The 19,320-nt window shown below is 39.0% G+C and overlaps 2 protein-coding genes and 1 long non-coding RNA gene across 5 annotated transcripts in view; 2 read left to right on the top strand and 1 right to left on the bottom strand.

Moving 5' to 3' along the window:
- DDX46 (DEAD-box helicase 46) overlaps nt 1-4,562 on the top strand; it is a 51,958-nt gene extending 47,396 nt beyond the window's left edge. Inside the window, exons 20-23 of the mRNA XM_030212175.1 lie at nt 1,228-1,446; nt 2,381-2,525; nt 3,088-3,161; nt 4,245-4,562. Coding sequence (XP_030068035.1) covers nt 1,228-1,446; nt 2,381-2,525; nt 3,088-3,161; nt 4,245-4,292 — 486 coding nt within the window. The 3' untranslated portion in view covers nt 4,293-4,562. The remainder of the gene's footprint in view (nt 1-1,227; nt 1,447-2,380; nt 2,526-3,087; nt 3,162-4,244) is intronic.
- Nucleotides 570-9,653, bottom strand: LOC115476053. Its single transcript, XR_003943130.1, has 3 exons — nt 9,576-9,653; nt 5,292-5,301; nt 570-584 (listed from the first exon to the last, which is right to left on the bottom strand). It is a non-coding gene; the product is annotated as an uncharacterized LOC115476053 (long non-coding RNA).
- A 443-nt stretch (nt 9,654-10,096) lies between these two features.
- Nucleotides 10,097-18,146, top strand: C8H5orf24 (chromosome 8 C5orf24 homolog). Of its 3 annotated transcripts, XM_030212178.1 has the most exons (3): nt 10,097-10,453; nt 15,020-15,449; nt 17,142-18,146. In XM_030212178.1, the coding sequence occupies exons 2-3, from the start codon at nt 15,023-15,025 to the stop codon at nt 17,180-17,182; spliced, it is 468 nt and encodes a 155-aa protein (XP_030068038.1). In that variant the 5' UTR covers nt 10,097-10,453; nt 15,020-15,022; the 3' UTR covers nt 17,183-18,146. The 3 variants fall into 3 exon arrangements, with proteins under 3 accessions (XP_030068038.1, XP_030068037.1, XP_030068036.1); XM_030212177.1 differs by having other exon boundaries at nt 15,023-18,146; XM_030212176.1 differs by having other exon boundaries at nt 15,020-18,146.
- Nucleotides 18,147-19,320: the final 1,174 nt, after the last annotated feature.

Below are 19,320 nucleotides of genomic sequence, written 5' to 3'. Positions count from 1 at the left end.
GTTAGGGAATGTTTTTATAAAATATTGTAAAAATATATATATATATTTTTAGAAAATCGCACACAGTAAATGGTGGCAGATAAAGTCCCACACAGTTTATCCTGACTGCCCAACAAGGCAGCCAGAACTGCACCCGCCACTCTGTGTGGGCCCCAGTCAGCCATGCTTAAATGGTGGTTGTCAAGTCTTCACCATGCCTACCTTATAGGCAGTGAAACATAATGAGAATGATATGTGGTTACAACCAGTATTGCTGACAGTATTCTACTTACTTACCAGTCAAGACGTCTTCCTCTCCCCCTGAGCTGCACAGCACCTTCACTTGCAGCATGTAGCAATAAAGTGATCTACAACACTGGAATTGCCAAAGCTTCATCTGTTTTTTTGCCACTTGTGGGACACATCATAAAAGTCTGTACAGCATTGGCCTCCATTCCCCCAGTGCTGTAACTGCCAAATCTTCTTGCAGTCTTTTCCCATTTGCGGGACACAGACCATAGAAGTCTGTTCAGCACTGGCCTCAGTTCCCCCATGCTGGATTTGGCTAATCTTCTTTCAGTCTTTTGCCATTTACAGGACACAGACTAGAAATCTGTCCAGCTTCAGCCTCAGTTCCCACTGCTCATGCCCAAGATAACACCCGCGTTGTGTCTCCATTCTCTTTCTATTTAGGCATCTCCTGTGTCTATCTCAAGCATTTTTGAATTTGCTCACTGTTTTTGACTTAGAAATATACATTTTTCTCTTAGCTGTAGTTGTGTAGGCTGCTCTTTTTGGAGTGCTAGCACTAACCAACTAAAAAACAACCATTCATTCTGTGATGATAGAACGAGCAATAGTTCATTCTGACTGGTTGTTCCCAACAGCAGCTGCTTCCTGCAAGCTACAAATAACAAACACAGAGACCATATGACTCAGTATTTTACAGACATGTTGGAAGAAGAGTGGAGGAGTAGGCTAATGGTTTAGAGCTGTGGGCTGAGAACCAGGGGAGCCTAGTTCAATTCCCATGGCAGCTCCTCATGATCTTGGGCAAGTCACTTAACCCTCCAAGGACAGAAAAATAACTACTGTATCTGAATGTACAACGCTTTGATAGCTTTTGGTCTTGTAGGCAGTATAGAAAATTTTAATTAAAGAATTTGGGTCGATTGAGCTCTGTATTTGTTTCTAGCTATTCTGCAGATCTAGTCAGTACATCTGATTTTTTTTTTTTTTTTGCCACAGGATGTTATGCAGCAAGCTACAAACGCTGTTCTGAGAGGTGGCACCATTCAGGCACCCACAGTATCAGCGAAAACCATTGCAGAGCAACTGGCTGAGAAGATCAATGCTAAGCTTAACTATGTGCCTGTGGAGAAACAGGAGGAGGAGAAACAAGAAGCAGGGCAAAATGAATCCTTTAAGAGATATGAAGAGGAATTGGAGATTAATGATTTCCCTCAGGCAAGTCAAAGTTTTGCCGTCTTTTCTGTGAGGGAAGTGGGGCTACAGTGTAGAAAGTGCTGAGATAGTGGTGGGAGGAGGAGAGCAGAGATTTTCTGTCATCCTGCTGACTTTGACTGGCTTTCAGTGGAGTGGAGGAGTGGCCTAGTGGTTAGGGTGGTGGACTTTGGTCCTGGGGAACTGAGTTTGATTCCCACTTCAGGCACAGGCAGCTCCTTGTGACTCTGGGCAAGTCACTTAACCCTCCATTACCCCAGGTACAAATAAGTACCTGTATACAATATGTAAGCCGCATTGAGCCTGCCATGCGTGGGAAAGCGCGGGGTACAAATGTAAAAAAAAAAAAATAGGGATGGTTTTGCTTCTTGTGTTCAGTCTGGAATTTTCCTTCCGAAGCGGCTGCTTGCATGCCTTTATTTTAGAATTGGCTCCTTTTGAAAAGAGCAGCTAAACTTGATTTTGAATAGCACTGTGCACAGCCAGCCACACACAACCAGGTTCAGGATTTTCCTGTCTTTTTGACTTCAAGGTTTAGGTAAATGTACTTGGCCTTGCCCAAACCTATCCTACTGAGACCCCAAAACCAGTCATGTTTTCACAATATTTTTGATAGAAATGCACTAGATATATTGGTATAAATTAAAGACCTAATTTCTCATACACCTTCATTATGGATATCCTGAAAAGCTAACGGTCAGTGATGTCACCAGGACAGTTCTGGGAGCCTGTGTCCTAGAAAGAAGAAAAATGATAATGCTTTATGAGGATGACTCTTACTGACCCATGAAGGGTTCATGTTTCTAGGAAGGGGACTTTGATCCACAAGGGCAGACGTTCATATTTTTAAAAGACAGCCCTACATTTAGTTAGCTGTATATTCTAATCTTTCTCTTAAATAGTCTGTTAGCATTTTTTCCCCCCTTCCCTTTTCCAGACTGCTAGGTGGAAGGTTACCTCCAAGGAAGCATTGCAGAGAATAGGTGAATACTCCGAAGCTGCCATTACCATCAGAGGAACATATTTCCCTCCTGGGAAGGATCCGAAAGAAGGAGAGCGGAAGATTTACTTAGCCATAGAAAGTAAGTGCTACAGAGCAAATCTCGGTTAAATGTCCTCCATAGTGGCATGGAGGGAGTAATACCAAGATTCTCAGTGTCCTGCTGACCCTAGCTGCATCACAAAACGATTCTGCTTCCTTGAGTAGCTACCATAGCCTTTAAAATCACTGTTTCATGGCTGTGGGTGGTTAGTCAATTGAGGCAATGATAGCTCAAAGTACCTTGTTTTTTATTCAAGCAAGGTGGTATCATTTGAGAGCTTTTTAAAACTGTTTAGAACATGACTTTTGTTATCTTTTGTATTTAAAAAATGGAAAATAAGACTCCTAAGAACGCAACAAAAAAATGCCAGAATCCCCTGACTCATAGCAAGACATTTTTTTTTTATTGACAAAAAGGCAAGAAGTGTACTTGTAGTTCAACCTATAATTGCAAACAAGTTTTAAATGTCTTTTGCTGCCCTGCACAGTCTTACCGAAAATGATCCATGATGTGTGTTCTGAGAATTCCACTTTAGATAGAGAAATCCAACTTGCATTTACTTACATACAGTGTTTTATTTTCCTATTATCTTGCCTACTAGGTGCTAATGAACTGGCTGTACAGAAAGCCAAAGCAGAAATTACCAGGCTTATTAAAGAAGAACTTATTAGACTGGTGAGTAAAATGTTTGTGTATTTATTTTTTCCTCTGTACCTATGTATAGACAGGTGTGTTCAGTAAATGTTGTCCCATATGCCAAATTTACATTGCGCTCTAATAGTTTATGCAAATTATCGATCTACAGACTGTTGCTAATTGGAAGAGTGACTTGTCTTTCATTATCAACATCTGTGTTTTTCCAGCAATGAATTATAGTATTTTAACTGAAACTAAGTGGTATATTTTCATTGTTTTTAAGTTCTTACAGAAGACACTTCTCTTTGAAAGTATGTTTGTTTCATGGGTGTATACATTGACTATGTTGACGATACAGATCACAGTTGCCTGAGACCTGCCTGTCTTGGCTGATTTACTCAGCTTCTCAATAATTCCAGAAAGGATTGGAAGGGGCCCTTTTGTAAAATAATGGCACATAAACTTGGTGTCTCTATAAGGCTTAGCTGACTCCTGCCCTCTCCTCTGCCCTCCAAGTGACATGGTGACAGTTTGTGTCAAAGGGGCCCTTTTACTAAGCCGCATAAGCGTCTATGCATGCCCAACGCATGCTAAAATGGAGTTACCGCACGGCTACCATGTGGCTCTTGGCAGTAATTTAATTTTTGCAGCGCGACTGATATGCATGGCTGAAAAGTAATTTTTATTTTCGGATGCGCTCCAAGTGCCATTTGTCGTGCATAGGTCATTACTGCCTGGTTACTGCGTGAGACTTTACTGCTAGGTCAATGGCTGGCGGTAAGGTCGCAGACCCAAAATGGACACGCAGCAATTTTGATTTTGCGGCATGTCCATTTTCGGCAAAAATTTAAAAACTCCTTTTTTACAGGTGCGCTGAAAAATGGATGGGTGCACCCAAAACCCACGCCTACACTACCGCAAGCCATTTTTCAGTGCACCTTAGTAAAAGGACCCCTTAGTTTTATCCAGAATCCGTCATCTGCCTTTTATAGCAGTGGGAGGGCATGGCATCCTTAATCCAGTCTCTATGGGACAACTTGCATGCACATTTGTTTTGTAGTGTCGTTACTCTAAATCTTTCCAACCATGTTTGTATTTTGACTTTTTTTTTTTTTTTTGCAGCAAAATTCATATCAACCAACCAACAAAGGAAGATACAAAGTTTTATAAACATACAGAGACTTGCTGTACACTGCTGGCATGTTGAACGCTGTGGCTTTGTGATCTATGCGGTTTACATGTTTATTGTAAATGAAGATCTATTTTTTTTTTTTTAGTTTCTTTCTCAGTTTTGCAAGAAACAGGTGTTTTGATTTAAATCCAAAAACTTCTTTATACACTCACTCGAAATAGCCCAGTTCTGACCAAGTCTGTCATTTAAATTTGTTTGTACCTACTTCAACATTTAAACTGTGAATAAAACTAATTTTAATCCTTTTAGTACGTTGTAACTTAAATAATTTGAAGTTTTAGATCAAAATTTGTTCAAGTGGATTATTCTGAAAAATGTATCTCTTGCCTATAAATTGGATAAATAATTTTGACACTTTCTGGCAAAGTCCTTAAATACTAGAGTCAACATTATAAAATTGAATTATAGCACTAAGGGCCCTATTTACTAAGCTGTGCTGTAGGTGCACAAACTTATTAGCGTGCACTAAAAATTTGCATGCGCTAATGCCAGAGTCACCCATGAGTATCTCTACCATTAGCGCACGCTAAAAACGTTAGCATGCCTACAGTGCGGCTTAGTAACCATGGCTCTAAGACTGTTATAATGTCAATCCCCTGTGTAATCACTGACAGTTTATTTGAAGAGCTCATTGTCAAATATTTGGGTAAGGAAAAAAAAAACACAGATAATGAAGATGTTAATATTGTCAACCCGGGGGAGGGGGAAGGGCTTCCCCTCTCAAACTTAAAGATATAATATTGGGCTGCCAACCTCTGCAACATATTATTTTGAAGAAATTATTTTGACACTCTGGCTTGCAGGAGTACAGAGCTATAGTAATAAAATTTGTTTTGTCTTGTTTACATCTTAAAATTAAAAGATTTTTCAAAAGCTATTTAGTAAAATGGTAACTGGACTATTTGGGGCTTCTATAACATTCAATTTCTTAAATAAGAACAGAGTATTCTTTGACACAGTGGATAAAAAGAATAAACAAAATAAATACTTAGGAAGGGCTTTGTTCCTAGTTTAAAATGAAACATCTCGTTGGCAAAAACAATCTCAAGGGAGAGAAACAAACATTATATAACTGGCATGGTCTTATAGCTCTATGTCCAGGAGGGCAAGTTGAGCCAGCCCTTGTGGTGTCTGTATAAGGTTGTTAATAATACATTTGTGTGAACTTAGTCCTGATTAGCTCTAGTTTTCCTACTGAGTTCCTTAAGAAGATCAGGACTACATCTCCCTGTATGCAGTTGGGGAAAACCAATAGTGGCCCAGTATGATCCTCAACACACAGGGTATCAAAGTGTAATCTTGGAGGGTTGCAAAACGGGTTTTCAGACATCCCTAATAAATATGTTTATTCGTAAAACTTGATATATCACCAATATTGGACAAGCCAAGGCTAGGCGATGCATAATAAAATCACATTAAAGAAATGAAAAGAGCTCCATCTTTAAAAGGAAAGACAAAAACACTCATACAACAGTAGGGAAGGGAAAGGGTCACAGTAAAGACTATCCTCCCAAAAATCTTAATGGCATCTCAAAAGCTTATAGGTTTTTAGGCCTGCTTTGACATATTTTTGTGAGCTCTGAACAAAGTTGCAACGGGAGTTTGTTCCACATTGAAGGGGCCAAAATGAAAAAAAGCTGACGAATGGGTGGATTCCCATTGGGCTCTTGATGGGGGAGGGAGAATAAGTCGGTAATCATTCATCAAATGTATATTTGCATACAGTGGAAACAATCTGTGCAAATATATCTTATGAATATTCCTTATTAAAAAAAGGATCGAGGTGCCTAATACACTAAAATATTTTTTTATTTTCATATAATACAAGTATTAATGTAAATATGTAAAGTGTGCTCAGAACCACGTGCTCACCAAAAAAGCAGCAACCACCCTACCCATCATTGCACACTTGTGCTGCTAAAGTCAGTTCAAGTTCGAGTGGAATCTGAAAATGTTAAATCCGTCACAATTGTAAAAATGTTGTGAAACTGAGTAACTGTTGAACTGCTCTACCTGAATCATTTTTACAACTTTAGACTGATGTGAACAAAACATCAGGAGCAATCCCACCAGCAAAGCTTGGGCGGTCAAGAACAACAAACACTGTATTCAATTTGTCTACCTGCCTTTTAACATCTGAGGAGGTAACTGTGTTACAGTTGGGTTTGTCATTTGTACTCACTACACCCTATGACTCTTTTACCATTCAGGCAAATTTATTTCAGTTTATCAAGTTGAAACTACAATTATTTTCATATTTTACTTTTCCATTTTTTTAAACAGCTGGATTGTTTTTCATAATTGCAATTTACTAGAATTTTAGTTGACCAGGCAGTTTCCTCTTTCTTCTTTGGACTTCCAGCTCTGTTATAACCAGGCTGCAGTTTGATACAATGAGCCTTCATTCACAGTTCTCAGCTGGGAAAGGGGAACACTGCATAGTCACAAGGCATCATTCTTGCCCAATGCCTTTGACGACTCCTTCAGTAACTACAAAGCATTGTCAACCTAGGGCAGTGGTTTCCAAACCTGGTCCTGGAGGCACCCCAGCCAGTCTGGTTTTCAGGATATCCACAATGAATATTCGTGAAGAGATTTGCATGCACTGCCTCTACTAAATGCAAATCTCTCTCATGAATATTCATTGTGGATATCCTGAAAACCAGACTGGCTGGGGTGCCTCCAGGACCAGGTTTGGGAACCATTGCCCTAGGGAATGGAAGAATCATACCTAGGTCCTCTGTAAGACAGTGCATAGTGCTACTACTCTCCCCACTGCTACTGTTAATGGGAAGGGTCTCTACTGAAACTATGGTTGAACAGCTAAAGAACCAGAGCTTTGGGAGGATCCAGTAGAGTACTTCTATGGAGGAAGCCAGATATTCCTGAAGTTAAACATACATACATTGGTACAATCCTAGTTTTTATTCTAGGAGGGGGGTGTATTATTGCACTATCTTATAAAATAGTATGTGATTCTGTCCTTAAATGGCTCCAGATTGTACAGAACACTGCTGTGAAACTCATTGATCTGGCTAAAAAGATCATGTTTCTCCCTTCAAGAAGGTGTACTACATTGTCCCTTCATTTCCATATACTTGGTGACAGCTACTTATTCATCTCTCCCCCCTATGCAAATGTTATTCTTGGCTGTCCTCGATGGAATTCACAACCATGTTACTTACATAGGGCATGTGTTTCCACTATGAAACTTGTGAAAGTACAACACACAAAATGAATGCAGGACTAATTTACACACAGCTGCTAAAATGTAGAAAACATTTTATACTGCTTATCCCAGAAGTCCATTTAATAATGATCTATGGACTTTTCCTTTAGGAAGCCGTCCAAACCTTTTTTTAAACTCCGCTAAGCTAACCGCCTTTACCACATTCTCTGGCAACGAATTCCAGAGTTTAATTACATGTTGAGTGAAGAAAAATTTTCCCAGATTTGTTTTAAATTTACTACATTGTAGCTTCATCGCATGCCCCCGTGTCCTAGTATTTTTGGAAAGCGTGAACAGACGCTTCACATCTACCCGTTCAACTCCACTCATTATTTTATAGACCTCTATCATATCTCCCCTCAGCCGCCTTTTTTCCAAGCTGAAGAGCCCTAGCCGCTTTAGCCTTTCCTCATAGGGAAGTCGTCCCATCCCCTTTATCATTTTCGTCACCCTTCTCTGCACCTTTTCTAATTCCACTATATCTTTTTTGAGATGCAGTGACCAGAATTGAACACAATATTCGAGGTGCGGTTGCACCATGGAGCGAAACAAAGGCATTATAACATCCTCATTTTTGTTTTCCATTCCTTTCCTAATAATATCTAACATTCTATTTGGTTTCTTAGCCGCAGCAGCACACTGAGCAGAAGGTTTCAACGTATCATCAATGACGACACCTAGATCCCTTTCTTGGTCCGTGACTCCTAACATGGAACCTTGAATGACATAGCTATAATTCAGGTTCCTCTTTCCCACATGCATCACTTTGCACTTGCTCACATTAAATGTCATCTGCCATTTAGACGCCCAGTCTCATAAGGTCCGCTTGTAATTTTTCACAATCCTCCCGCGATTTAACAACTTTGAATAACTTTGTGTCATCAGCAAATTTAATTACCTCACTAGTTACTCCCATCTCTAGGTCATTTATAAATATGTTAAAAAGCAGCGGTCCGAGCACAGACCCCTGGGGAACCCCACTAACTACCCTTCTCCATTGAGAATACTGACCATTTAACCCTACTCTCTGTTTCTATCTTTTAACCAGTTTTTAATCCACAATAGAACACTACCTCCTATCCCATGACTCTCCAATTTCCTCTGGAGTCTTTCATGCGGTACTTTGTCAAACGCCTTCTGAAAATCCAGATACACAATATCAACCGGCTCCCCTTTATCCACATGTTTGTTCACCCCTTCAAAGAAATGTAGTAGATTGGTGAGGCAAGATTTCCCTTCACTAAATCCATGTTGACTTTCTCATTAATCCATGCTTTTGAAAATGCTCTGTAATTTTGTTCTTAATAATAGTCTCTACCATTTTGCCCGGCACCAACGTCAGACTCACCGGTCTATAATTTCCCGGATCGCCTCTGGAATCTTTTTAAAAAATCAGCGTTACATTGGCCACCACGCTCGATTTTAAGGATAAATTACATATTTCTAACAATAGCTCTGCAAGCTTATTTTTCAGTTCTATCAGTACTCTGGGATGAATACCATCCGGTCCAGGAGATTTGCTACTCTTCAGTTTGTAGAACTGCCCCATTACATTCTCCAGTTTTACAAAGAATTCATTAAGTTTCTTCGACTTGTCAGCTTCGAATACCATTTGCGGCACCGGTATCCCACCCAAATCTTCCTTGGTGAAGACCGAAGCAAAGAATTCATTTAATCTCTCCGCTACGGTTTTGTCTTCCCTGATCACCCCTTTTACTCCTTGGTCATCTAGCAGTGCAACTGATTCTTTTGCCGGCTTCCTGCTTGTAATATACCTAAAAATAATTTTATGTGTTTTAGCCTCCAATGCAATCTTTTTTTTTGAAGTCACTCTTAATTTTTTGTGTAATTTTTCTATTAAAAATGATATACGTATATCTCCTTTTTATTTTGTGTTATTTTTCACCTGTTAGAAAGCTCTCAACACTATTGGTTCATTTCCATCCGAAAATGCATCAAATCTAGAAGCTCCTAATGGAACAACAATGGGCAGGATAAAAACCATTACAGGAGTTGAAAAATATCAGAAAACCGACTGATGCAAACTTGAATTCTGAATAAAATGGCATATGCAATATTCTCCACTCTACATGTGAGTAGAAAGCTGGTCCGAGATCACTGTTATCGCACAGGTGATGATGCAGGACTTTTTCACACCGGTGTGTGTATAATTTTTTTTTTTTTTTTTTTTTTAAGTTGCAGGACTCTGTGCCTCTGTGATTCTCCGAAAAACCTTGCATACAAAACGGCAGGAAACAATGGCACTATCTCCTCTTAAGCTCTCTCTAAAGTAATAATAACAAACTCCTGCAATGGAAAGGAAGATCGCTCGGCCTCATTGTTTGGAGAGGCGGAGGGGGCGCAAAAGAATCTTGCTAATATTAGCCCGACTTCTCGTCCCTAAAACGCAGTAACGAAAAGACCGAAGTCCCGCCCAGGCTCCGTTTGCTGCACTTCCGGCGCGAAGCCTTCAAAACACAGGCAACTTTATAGACACGATGACGCTGTGCGCGTGATGATGCGATTCGTCGCCGGCCGGAGCGGAGTCCTGCCCTGGCCAATCTTAAAATGGCCGCCGCGTTGACGGAGCTGCGCTAAAGGGTCCTGCTCGGTTCCCGGTTTTAGGGGGGGTGGGGGGTTTTGTGCGTGTGCGCTATTTTCTGTTACTATTATTGGTTGTTGTTGTTTTTTTTTTGTTTTAATTCTTCTGTTATTCTTTCCATGGAGAACGTAGTGTGGGCGGCTTAACCGAGCGGTCGCCCCGTAGTTCCCACCGCGGTCGTGGAGCGCAGCAGCAAGAGGAAGTGGACGCCGGTCAAGCTGCCAAAGAGAGGTGGCGGGGAGCAGCTTCTTCGGACGGCGAGCGAGCGTCAGGCCGCTAAGAAGGAGCTGTTGCTTCTCCCACAGAGGGTGAGTCGTGTCTTACCTGCCCCCCTTCTGCTCTGTGCTCAGGCGGTCTCCCTTTCTTCCCTCTCTTCATCCAAACCTTCTTTTCTAGGAGTATCGTCTGCACCTGCGACACTGCCTTCCACTTCAGTCCTCCGTTTAACTTTGGGGTTTCAAACAGTGAAGGCCTAGTACTGCAGAGTTGAGGTGGTGCTTGTGACTTCGTTAATGTTTACTGTTAAACCTGTTTATGCTTTTTCTCTTTCATGTTGATCTGGTTGGCCTTTTAGTGGTGCTAGCTCAGTACACGTCTTCTCTGTTTAGATGTGTTATTTACTCCCTTACGAGGTAAAAAAAAAAAAATTAACCCTACTTCAGAAATGATGGAATAAAGTCCACTCCCTGAGAGGGTTGTATCTCTTCTGTTTGCCCACTGGTGCCCCAAGAGCCCTTAACCCCGATCTTTTTTTTTTTTTTTTAATATGACAGCGTCAACAAAATTACTGGTTTCTGCCTCATAAGATACAACCAAGCAATAATATAGTATTTAGCTGATTTGAGAATGAGTAGAGGTAGTTTGCTTTGGTAATGGTCATTCATCAAGTATGCAGCATTAGAGGCCTATTTCTACAGTTTTACAGCTATGGTTTAGTGGTTCCCAAACATGAGTCAGGAGGCACCCCAGCCATTCAGGTTTTCAGGATATCCTCAGTGAATATTCATGAGATTTGCATGCACTGCCTCCACTGCATGCAGATCTCTCTCATGAATATTCATTGTGGATATCCTGGTAGGATCATGAGCTTAATGGTTGTTCTTCATCACAGTATGAACTTTTTTTTTTTTTTAAGTATCTATGGGTACCACACACCAGAGGTGTGCTGTCAGGCCTTCCAGCCAGCGCAGTTAATGTAATTATGCTAGTTGTACTTAGTTTCTAAAATGCTGCAATTGTTAAACATATCACAACCTTGCATTGGATGGAAAGTGTCTTGCAGCATTTACCTGCCAAGAATGGCACAGTAGCCATAGGGATGAGACTTCTTGTACTAGAGCAGCTGTATGTATAAAATACAGAAGAAAACATGATTTTTTATTCATTGGTGACTTATTCTCTTGGAGTCTTAAATCATGTAGGGGTGAGGCTAAATGACTTATTTTAAGTGTGGAAAGTGGTTGCTGTATGTATAAAATTCGGAAGAAAACATGATTTTTTTATTCATTGGTGACTTATTCTCTTGGAGTCTTAAATCATGTAGGGATGAGGCTAAATTACTTATTTTAAGTGTGGAAAGTGGTTAACATGTTTTATGAGAGTCATCTGGTGGTCTAAAAATCCTTTACGGAAGAAAACATAATTTTTTTCATTGGCGACTTATTCTTTTGGAGCCTTAAATCACTTAGGGATGAGGCTAAATGACTGTGGAAAGTGGTTAACATGTTTTATGAAATTAGTCATCTGGTGGCCTAAAAATCCTTCTGGAGGGATGTCTGTAATAGAGTTGCTGGAAAGACAAATTGATGTGTGAGAATGCATCTTTTGCATATAGTTTGTCCTTGTTATACTTGTGATTATCTGTAATAATGAAGGATAATACTACAAAAGATGCTACAGGAAGAGCAGGCTGGAATACTAGAAGAGATATTAAGTAATATAAAAGTCCACAACCTGCTGCTAAAATGATTGAGATAGATGTGTTAGGTGTCGATATGCAGTTTCATTTTAGTTGTTTTTTTTTCTCCTCCCAAAAAATGTATTTCTTATTTTTAGTAAGTTCTTTTTGAACTTTTTCCTATGACAAATTTACTTCAAATGTTGGCGTTTTTCAAGATTCCAGTGGCTCTTGTTTTATGCTTGAGAAAAATAAATGTCAGTTGAACTTTTGCTGGAGGATGTAGCAATTAGTATTTCTGGGTTTAAAAAAGGTTTGGACAAGTTCCTGGAAGAAAAGTCTGTAGTCTTGTTATTGAGACAGACACGGGGAAGCCTCTGCTTGCCCTGGAATTGGCAGCATGGAATCTTGCCACTATTTGGGTTTCTGCCAGGTACTTGTGACCTGGATTGGCCACAATAATAGGAAGCAGGATACTGGGCTAGATTGACCACTGGTCTAACCCATTATGGCTGTTCTTATGATGTTATGTTGCAGTGCTGATTGACTATCAAAAACTTGTGTCCCTGAATTAATGGCAGTCCACGTTGTGAAAGCTACGTAAATAGCTATAATGTTTTGAAGTAGGAGACTTGACAATAAACCAGAGGCTCGGATATAAAACTAAGAGAAACATTATCTTGAAAATCAGCAAACTGTAAAGAGCTAAAAAGTGGTTTCTTTGTGAAAATGATGCTTTTGCTGATTTTATTTTCCCAAAAGTTGATAACTTGGAAAGTTGACTTTACCTGCTATCATTCTGTGGGCCGCTGAGCACTTTTAGGCTTGGCTTGGAACTCTGGTGTAATTTCCAATCCCTCCTCCTTACTTACCCCCCCCCCCCATTTCTACTTGCTTCTCTTCTTATCAGCAATATCATCTGTGAAATGTGCCTCTTTCAATGCTCTTTTCATCTGCTGAGCTATTATGATGATGATCTGAATTTTTTCCTTCCCTTGAAAATGTTTGAAATTCTATAGTTCTTTTTCTCCAGCCTCTGTGCTGCTTTCATCTTTTTCCTAGCACGTTTGCACTGGTTACCTGCTGAATATTGGATTTGTTAATATTTACTGGTTACCTGCTGAATATTGGATTTGTTAATATTTACCCAATGTGGGTCAGAGACACTGGATCTATTTGTGGAGGAGTAATCCTAGTGGTTAGAGCAGTGGGCCAAAGACCAGGGAAACCAGGCTTCAAATCTTGCTGCTACTCCTTTTGGCTTTGGACAAGTTACTTCATCATCATCATCACTATTATTAAGTTCACTGGGCACAGGAAAGTACCTACTATACCTGAATGTAAATTGCCTTGAGCTGTAAATGAAAAGGCATGAGAGATTTTTCAAATAAAAATAAATTGGGCAAGAATCTGGAGGAAGAGATTTTTTTTTCTTGCATTTAAAAATAAAAATTCAGGTGTAAAACTTGTTTATGCTTTTGGTCTGTATGGTTTGTATGGACTGGACTGTAAATTGTAACAGACGTGTGTGTGTGTGTTTCAGCATTTAGTTTTTAGACATTTTGCACCAGTTAGCTTTGGTGGTGTGGATCAAGGGATGTATAGAAATAGAAATCTACATTTCAGAGAGAGTGAAATTTAAGACTTCACTTAGCCCTCCCCATCTTGCACACACTCGGGTTGACAAGCCCTGAAAGTTGGTTTCATTGCTGTGTTTGAGCAGGGGAATGAGGAAAAGAGTGTTTGTGTACGTGTGTGTTCTAGGGTAGTCATGTGACTGGTTAGGAATTTTGCTTCCCTTTGATTATTTTTCTTGACTCAAATCATTTCCAAATATGGTATTGCCTTTTTTGGCTCAAAATGTTTGCAGAAATTAAAGCTTTTAAATTTAGGGGCTTATTTTCAAAGTTGTTAGACACACAAAGTACCATTGGTTACTATGGTACTTTGTATATCTAAGTGCTTTGAAAATGAGCCCCTTAATGTCTTCTTACAAATAAAAATGTTCTGCTTGAACTTGCATTGAGATTTTTAGTTGCAATGTGAAGTTCTTGCATTGGAAGACAGCAAAATCCCTAGAAAAAAAAATTGCCAACCAAGTAAAACTCTTTATCACCCACTACATTCAACTTCTAAATAAAAATAGAACATTTTGACATAGGTTTCCTTGAGTGCTCTGAAAACAAATTGTTTTTTTTTCCCCCTAGAACTAATCCTTGATTTAATTAGCCAGCTATTTCCTGCTAAAGACATGCTAAATAAATTGCACTTAATGCAGATTGCAGCAATTATTTCTTGCCTTGTCCTCTGCATGTGGGTCTTAACTGTATATTAAGTGGCTCACATGCAAAATAGTGCCAGTGTACTTGTTAAGATTAACATTGGCCCATATCAAGCCTTCATATGCACGTTCTGCATCTTTCAAGTCCTTTTTTTGAATATTAAAGTTTCCTGTTATGATACTTGACCATTACACCTTCTCTACAGTTAATGTATCGCCTTGACAGACGAGACTATGTTTACCAGCATGTGATGGTCCTTTCCCAGTATGCCTTGCTGTCCTCTGTTCAGTGGATTCTTTTGTATTCCATACTGGTTGAGTAGAGTGGTGGGTAGAGAACTCCGGGGGAAACCAGGGTTGGAATCTTATTTCTCCTCGTTATTCTTTGTGTCTTTGGCCAAATCGCTTCACACTCCCATTGCCTTGGATTCAAAACTTTAGATTGTCCTCCATGATATGGAAATACTTTCTGTACCTGAATATGTAGTATAACTTGTGCTAGGATTTGGAAAGTCAAGTAATTTAAAACTGGTCCAAGTTATCATCAAAAGATCTTCTATTAATGGGTGGTATTGGCAGAAATGCTTCATTCTGATGAGGTCAAAGTACAACTATGGAAGCAGTGTTATTTGATGATCATCAAATAATATAAGACTTCTGTGTAATGTTAATGTTTTACATTTATCTCTTTACCAGAAGATGATGCGTCCAGTCGCAAGTGGTAATCCACCTTTTTGTGGGACGGACAAAACATCATGCCTTAATGAAGACAGCGTGAGAACGACTGATCAGTATGATTTGTATTCAACTCGGGAAAACAAATACAGCCACACAATGAGCCAGAAGCCCAGTGCTTGCCAGAGGCAAGAAGCATTCAGTGAAACGCACTTGCAAACGACAAGCAGCCGGAATTTAGATTCAAAAGATGATCTAAAGAAAAAGAAAAACCTCAGTAGGTCTGGTAAGCGTGGCAGACCATCGGGGACCACCAAATCTGCAGGATATAGAACCAGCACAGGCCGACCCCTTGGGACCACCAAAGCAGCTGGATTTAAGACAAGTCCAGGCAGACCTTTGGGCACAACTAAAGCTGCAGGATACAAAGTCAGTCCAGGGAGACCTCCAGGTAGCATTAAAACTCGATCACGACTTGCACATCTAGGTTATTCATGCAACAGTGCAGCTTTTCCTTTTGCCACAGCTCATAGCAGAGGACTGCATATGGTTGGGGAAAATAATAGCAAAGTCAAGCAGTCTAATGAATAGAGAGAATTCATTTTACTACCTTTTTAATGGTCAGAAAATACCAAGTCTTGATACCATTTTCAAAGGTTTTTATATAAATTAATTCAAGGACTCCCTACAATCCTACCAAGCAGATAATGGAAGAGATTTTAGCTTGATTTTGTTTTCCATTTTATGTAATGTAATTTAAGAGATCTTTTTTTTTTTTTTGTTTCCAAACAAGAGTGATACTATTACTAGCTACCATATAAAGATTAAAAACATTTTAATTACATAACTAAACCAAAAAAAATGGAAGGAAAACACTGTGTGTACACAATGCTTAAAATTTGAATGACAGTACAGAGGTGGGATTAGATGGAGTAAAAAGACTCTACAGATCTGTGCAAACTTAGAAAGATCTGTAATACAGGGAGAAATATAGAATACACTGTTAATTGGCATCTCCTAGATATTTGTAGATATTAAGATCTTGAAATATTGTTGTCGGTGCTGGTATTTGTAAAGCTACCCACAGACATTTAACATAAATCAGTTCAACTGATGTTTCAGTATTTGGGTTTTTAACCAATCCTAGATAAAATACTTTTTGCAAAATTCTACTCATATTTAAGTGGTTACTAGCATGCTGGTGAAGTGCTACAAATTAATCACATCTATTTTAAAATACGTGATAGGTAGATGCAGGTCCTTGCTGTATTGTACCTTTTACCTTGTCAACCCATTACATTGTGTTGTACAGTGTGTTCTGAAGATCAGGTTCAATAGTAATTTGACCACGGCCAAGGAAAGAGATACATAAAAAAAAAAAAACAAAGAAAAAAAATGTTTGTGGGCAACATAGCTTGTTGAGACTTGCTAATATTCAGTTAATATAGTTTGGTTTTAGTTTTGACCATGTTTCAGTTGCTGATGTTGCAGCTATTCTAGAACAATGTTCCCTTCATTTATAATGGTAATTTGTAATGAAGATATATACTGTATTTTTGTTTTAAACAGAGCAGTAAAGTAATTCTCAAAACCTAATCTATGCTTGTTAATTGGGTAAAGGCCTAAGTCAGAGCTTCCCAATTGTGTTTCACAACCCCAAGTGGGGATGGTAAAATCCACATTTTGGGTCTCGACGTGGGTGGTCTGTAAACAAAACAACATCAGCCTGTAACTTCAGTGATTGCATGCTTTCTGTGGCCACAGTGGGTCATGGCCACAGAAAGCTTGATAAGTGCTGGCCTAAGTAATACTGTTTTTCCTTGCTAGATTAGCTCTTTACATCCAAATGTTCTTTAAGATATACACCATCTAGTCTAAAACAGAACACTGTATATGAAGAATCCTCATTAATATTGCATATATTTATGGTAACTTTAAATCAAGATGTAAATAATACATTTGATGGGGAAAAGCTTCTACATAAAAGGACACTGAAAATATGGGATTATAATACCAAATGTCAGTGGCCTGAGAGCAGGAAATGCTGTTGAACATGAGCTAGGATTTTTCTGATGTAAATTCTGATGTTTTTATGTTTGTGACTAAGAACAGATGCCATTTTTCATCATACCTTTTTTATCAGGAAAAAAGCAGCAAGCCATCAGGTGTTCCAGTGATGCCTAAGACATAATGAGCTGGACTTAAGAAGTGTTGAATTGTATGTTAGGATTGGGTTCATGGGCACTGGCAAGTTTGAAAAAAATAAAAAAAATATAAAGACCTCAACAAACTTATCATATACAACGAGTTTGCTGGACTGGATGGCTTCTTAATTATTTGATAAACTACTGGCAGCTAAATGCTACTAAAACAAAGAGTTCTTCATGCTGAAGCTATTAACAGCCTGCTCTACCTTGTTAGTTAATGAACTGGGCCTATAATACAATTGGTGTGACTTCTGACACATGAAAAGGCTAATATTTGGTAATTCACTTTTTGAATATATCCATTTTGTTGTACACAATATTCAACACAACTACTGCTTTATCTTCTATCTAAAACAAATGTGGCACATCTGTCTGGCAAGGAACATTGCATGTGGCCACTGTACCTTTTGACTTCTTGTTTTCCTGTTTGTTCCTCTTTGGTCTGCCTTCTGCATCTGCTGTATGGTGCTGTGCTGTGTGTCAAGACAGTGCTAATAGTTTATTGTTAAACTTACGAAGGAACTTTGTATTCCAAGTATATTGATGAAACACATCATGAAACTTTACATTCATCCAGTGTTTTAGCATATTACGTTCACTAGTACAATAAGTGGTGCAATTTTCTAAAGGGACCTGGATTCATTAGATGGGAGTGGGCTTGATACATCATGTTTATAAACCTAAAACCTCCAGAGTACTTGCAAGGAATTTTTCAATGATTGTGGTATCCTTGATACAAGTGTATGTAATGGAGCCGTATTGGAGAGAAGAGGAGGCTGAGATGAAGCAAGAGCGTATGTAGCTTTCTGCTCCTGTAAATGGCTCGCAAAATGCATTGCATTCTGGTTTTACCTGCATTGATAACAGTAAAATTAAACACTCAAAAGAAAATTAAGATGCTTGTACTTCATGTCATCTTCTGGTATGTATTCCTTGCAAAATAAAAAAAAAAATCAGTTTGTAAAAGGTCTTTATTCTGTTTGGGTAATTTATCAGCTTCAGTTTTTTTGTTTCTTGGTAACTTTTTGATTTTTGTTTTTACAGTATTGTATGTGTAAGTAAGTCTTTTGTAAACAAAGAAATGACTTTTTTAATTTTCTTTTTCTGTGTATACGAGGCAAAAAAAATTAGTGCTTTTTTTTTTTTTTTTTAACTTCTATACAGCAGTGGTGATTCCATTGAAGTCTTCTGTGGGGTGTTCCCCCCCCCCCCCCCAAGACGGTAGCTTCCAGTATCCTGATTAATTACTGCGTTGAATGCCATAACCCTTTTAGTTACAAATGAGTGCCCTGAAGTAAAATGTTTTTTACACTGGGTTGACTTTTCATTTAGACATTCAGGAAGTAGTTCCTTGTGTTGTATGTCAGGGGCAAAGATATTTACTGATTTGGCCCTTGTTTGGGTTGTAACAAGTATGTTATTACTCTTTTCACTAAGGTTTTTGTATGCATGAAATTTGGTACAGTAGTGACTCCAGTTTTACCTAATGTGATTCAAGTATAAGTCTACAATGTCCTTTATGTTGCTGAAAACTACTTGGCCAGACTACATCAGTTAATGCTTATTTTGATTTACATGGCCTAAGGATCTAGTACAGATTGACATGGTGGGCTCTTTAAGGTAATAGGTTTTAATGCCCACTCAACAAATGTTCAGTTTGCATATGCAAATCTCCCTGTGTTGCTTGATGTTTTTTTTTTCTTTATAAAACTAAAGACATCCCAAACCAGCAGAAACAATCCTTATTTGAACAGTGTTCTGTGAAGAACCACAGTGAGTGACAAAGCCAAGTAGAAGAAAGGCTAGCATAGATTATATGGAAAGCAGATTACCAGATGTTAGCTGGTGTACAGTTTCATATCGTTTTAATCATGGGATGAGATGATAAATACTACTACTGCTACTTAACATTTCTAAAGCGCTACTAGGGTTATGCAGCGCTGTACAATTTAACATAGAGGGACAGTCCCTGCTCAAAGAGCTTACAATCTAAAAGACAAGTGAACAGTCAGTCCGATAGGGGCAGTCAAATTGGGGCAGTCTGGATTTCCTGAACGGTAAATGACAGGAATCTCCTACCAGTTCAAGAGTAGTCATTGGTTTGGAAGCACAAAT

This window comes from Microcaecilia unicolor, chromosome 8 (assembly GCF_901765095.1).
Source record: "Microcaecilia unicolor chromosome 8, aMicUni1.1, whole genome shotgun sequence".
Classification (NCBI taxonomy): Eukaryota; Metazoa; Chordata; class Amphibia; order Gymnophiona; family Siphonopidae; genus Microcaecilia; species Microcaecilia unicolor.
Note: the sequence above shows the minus strand (reverse complement) of the source record. Positions and strands in the feature narration are given on the sequence as shown.

What these genes read in the sequence shown, in the direction of transcription:
- C8H5orf24 (XM_030212177.1), top strand. Translation starts at nt 15,023, where the DNA reads ATGATGCGTCCAGTCGCAAGTGGTAATCCACCTTTTTGTGGGACGGAC.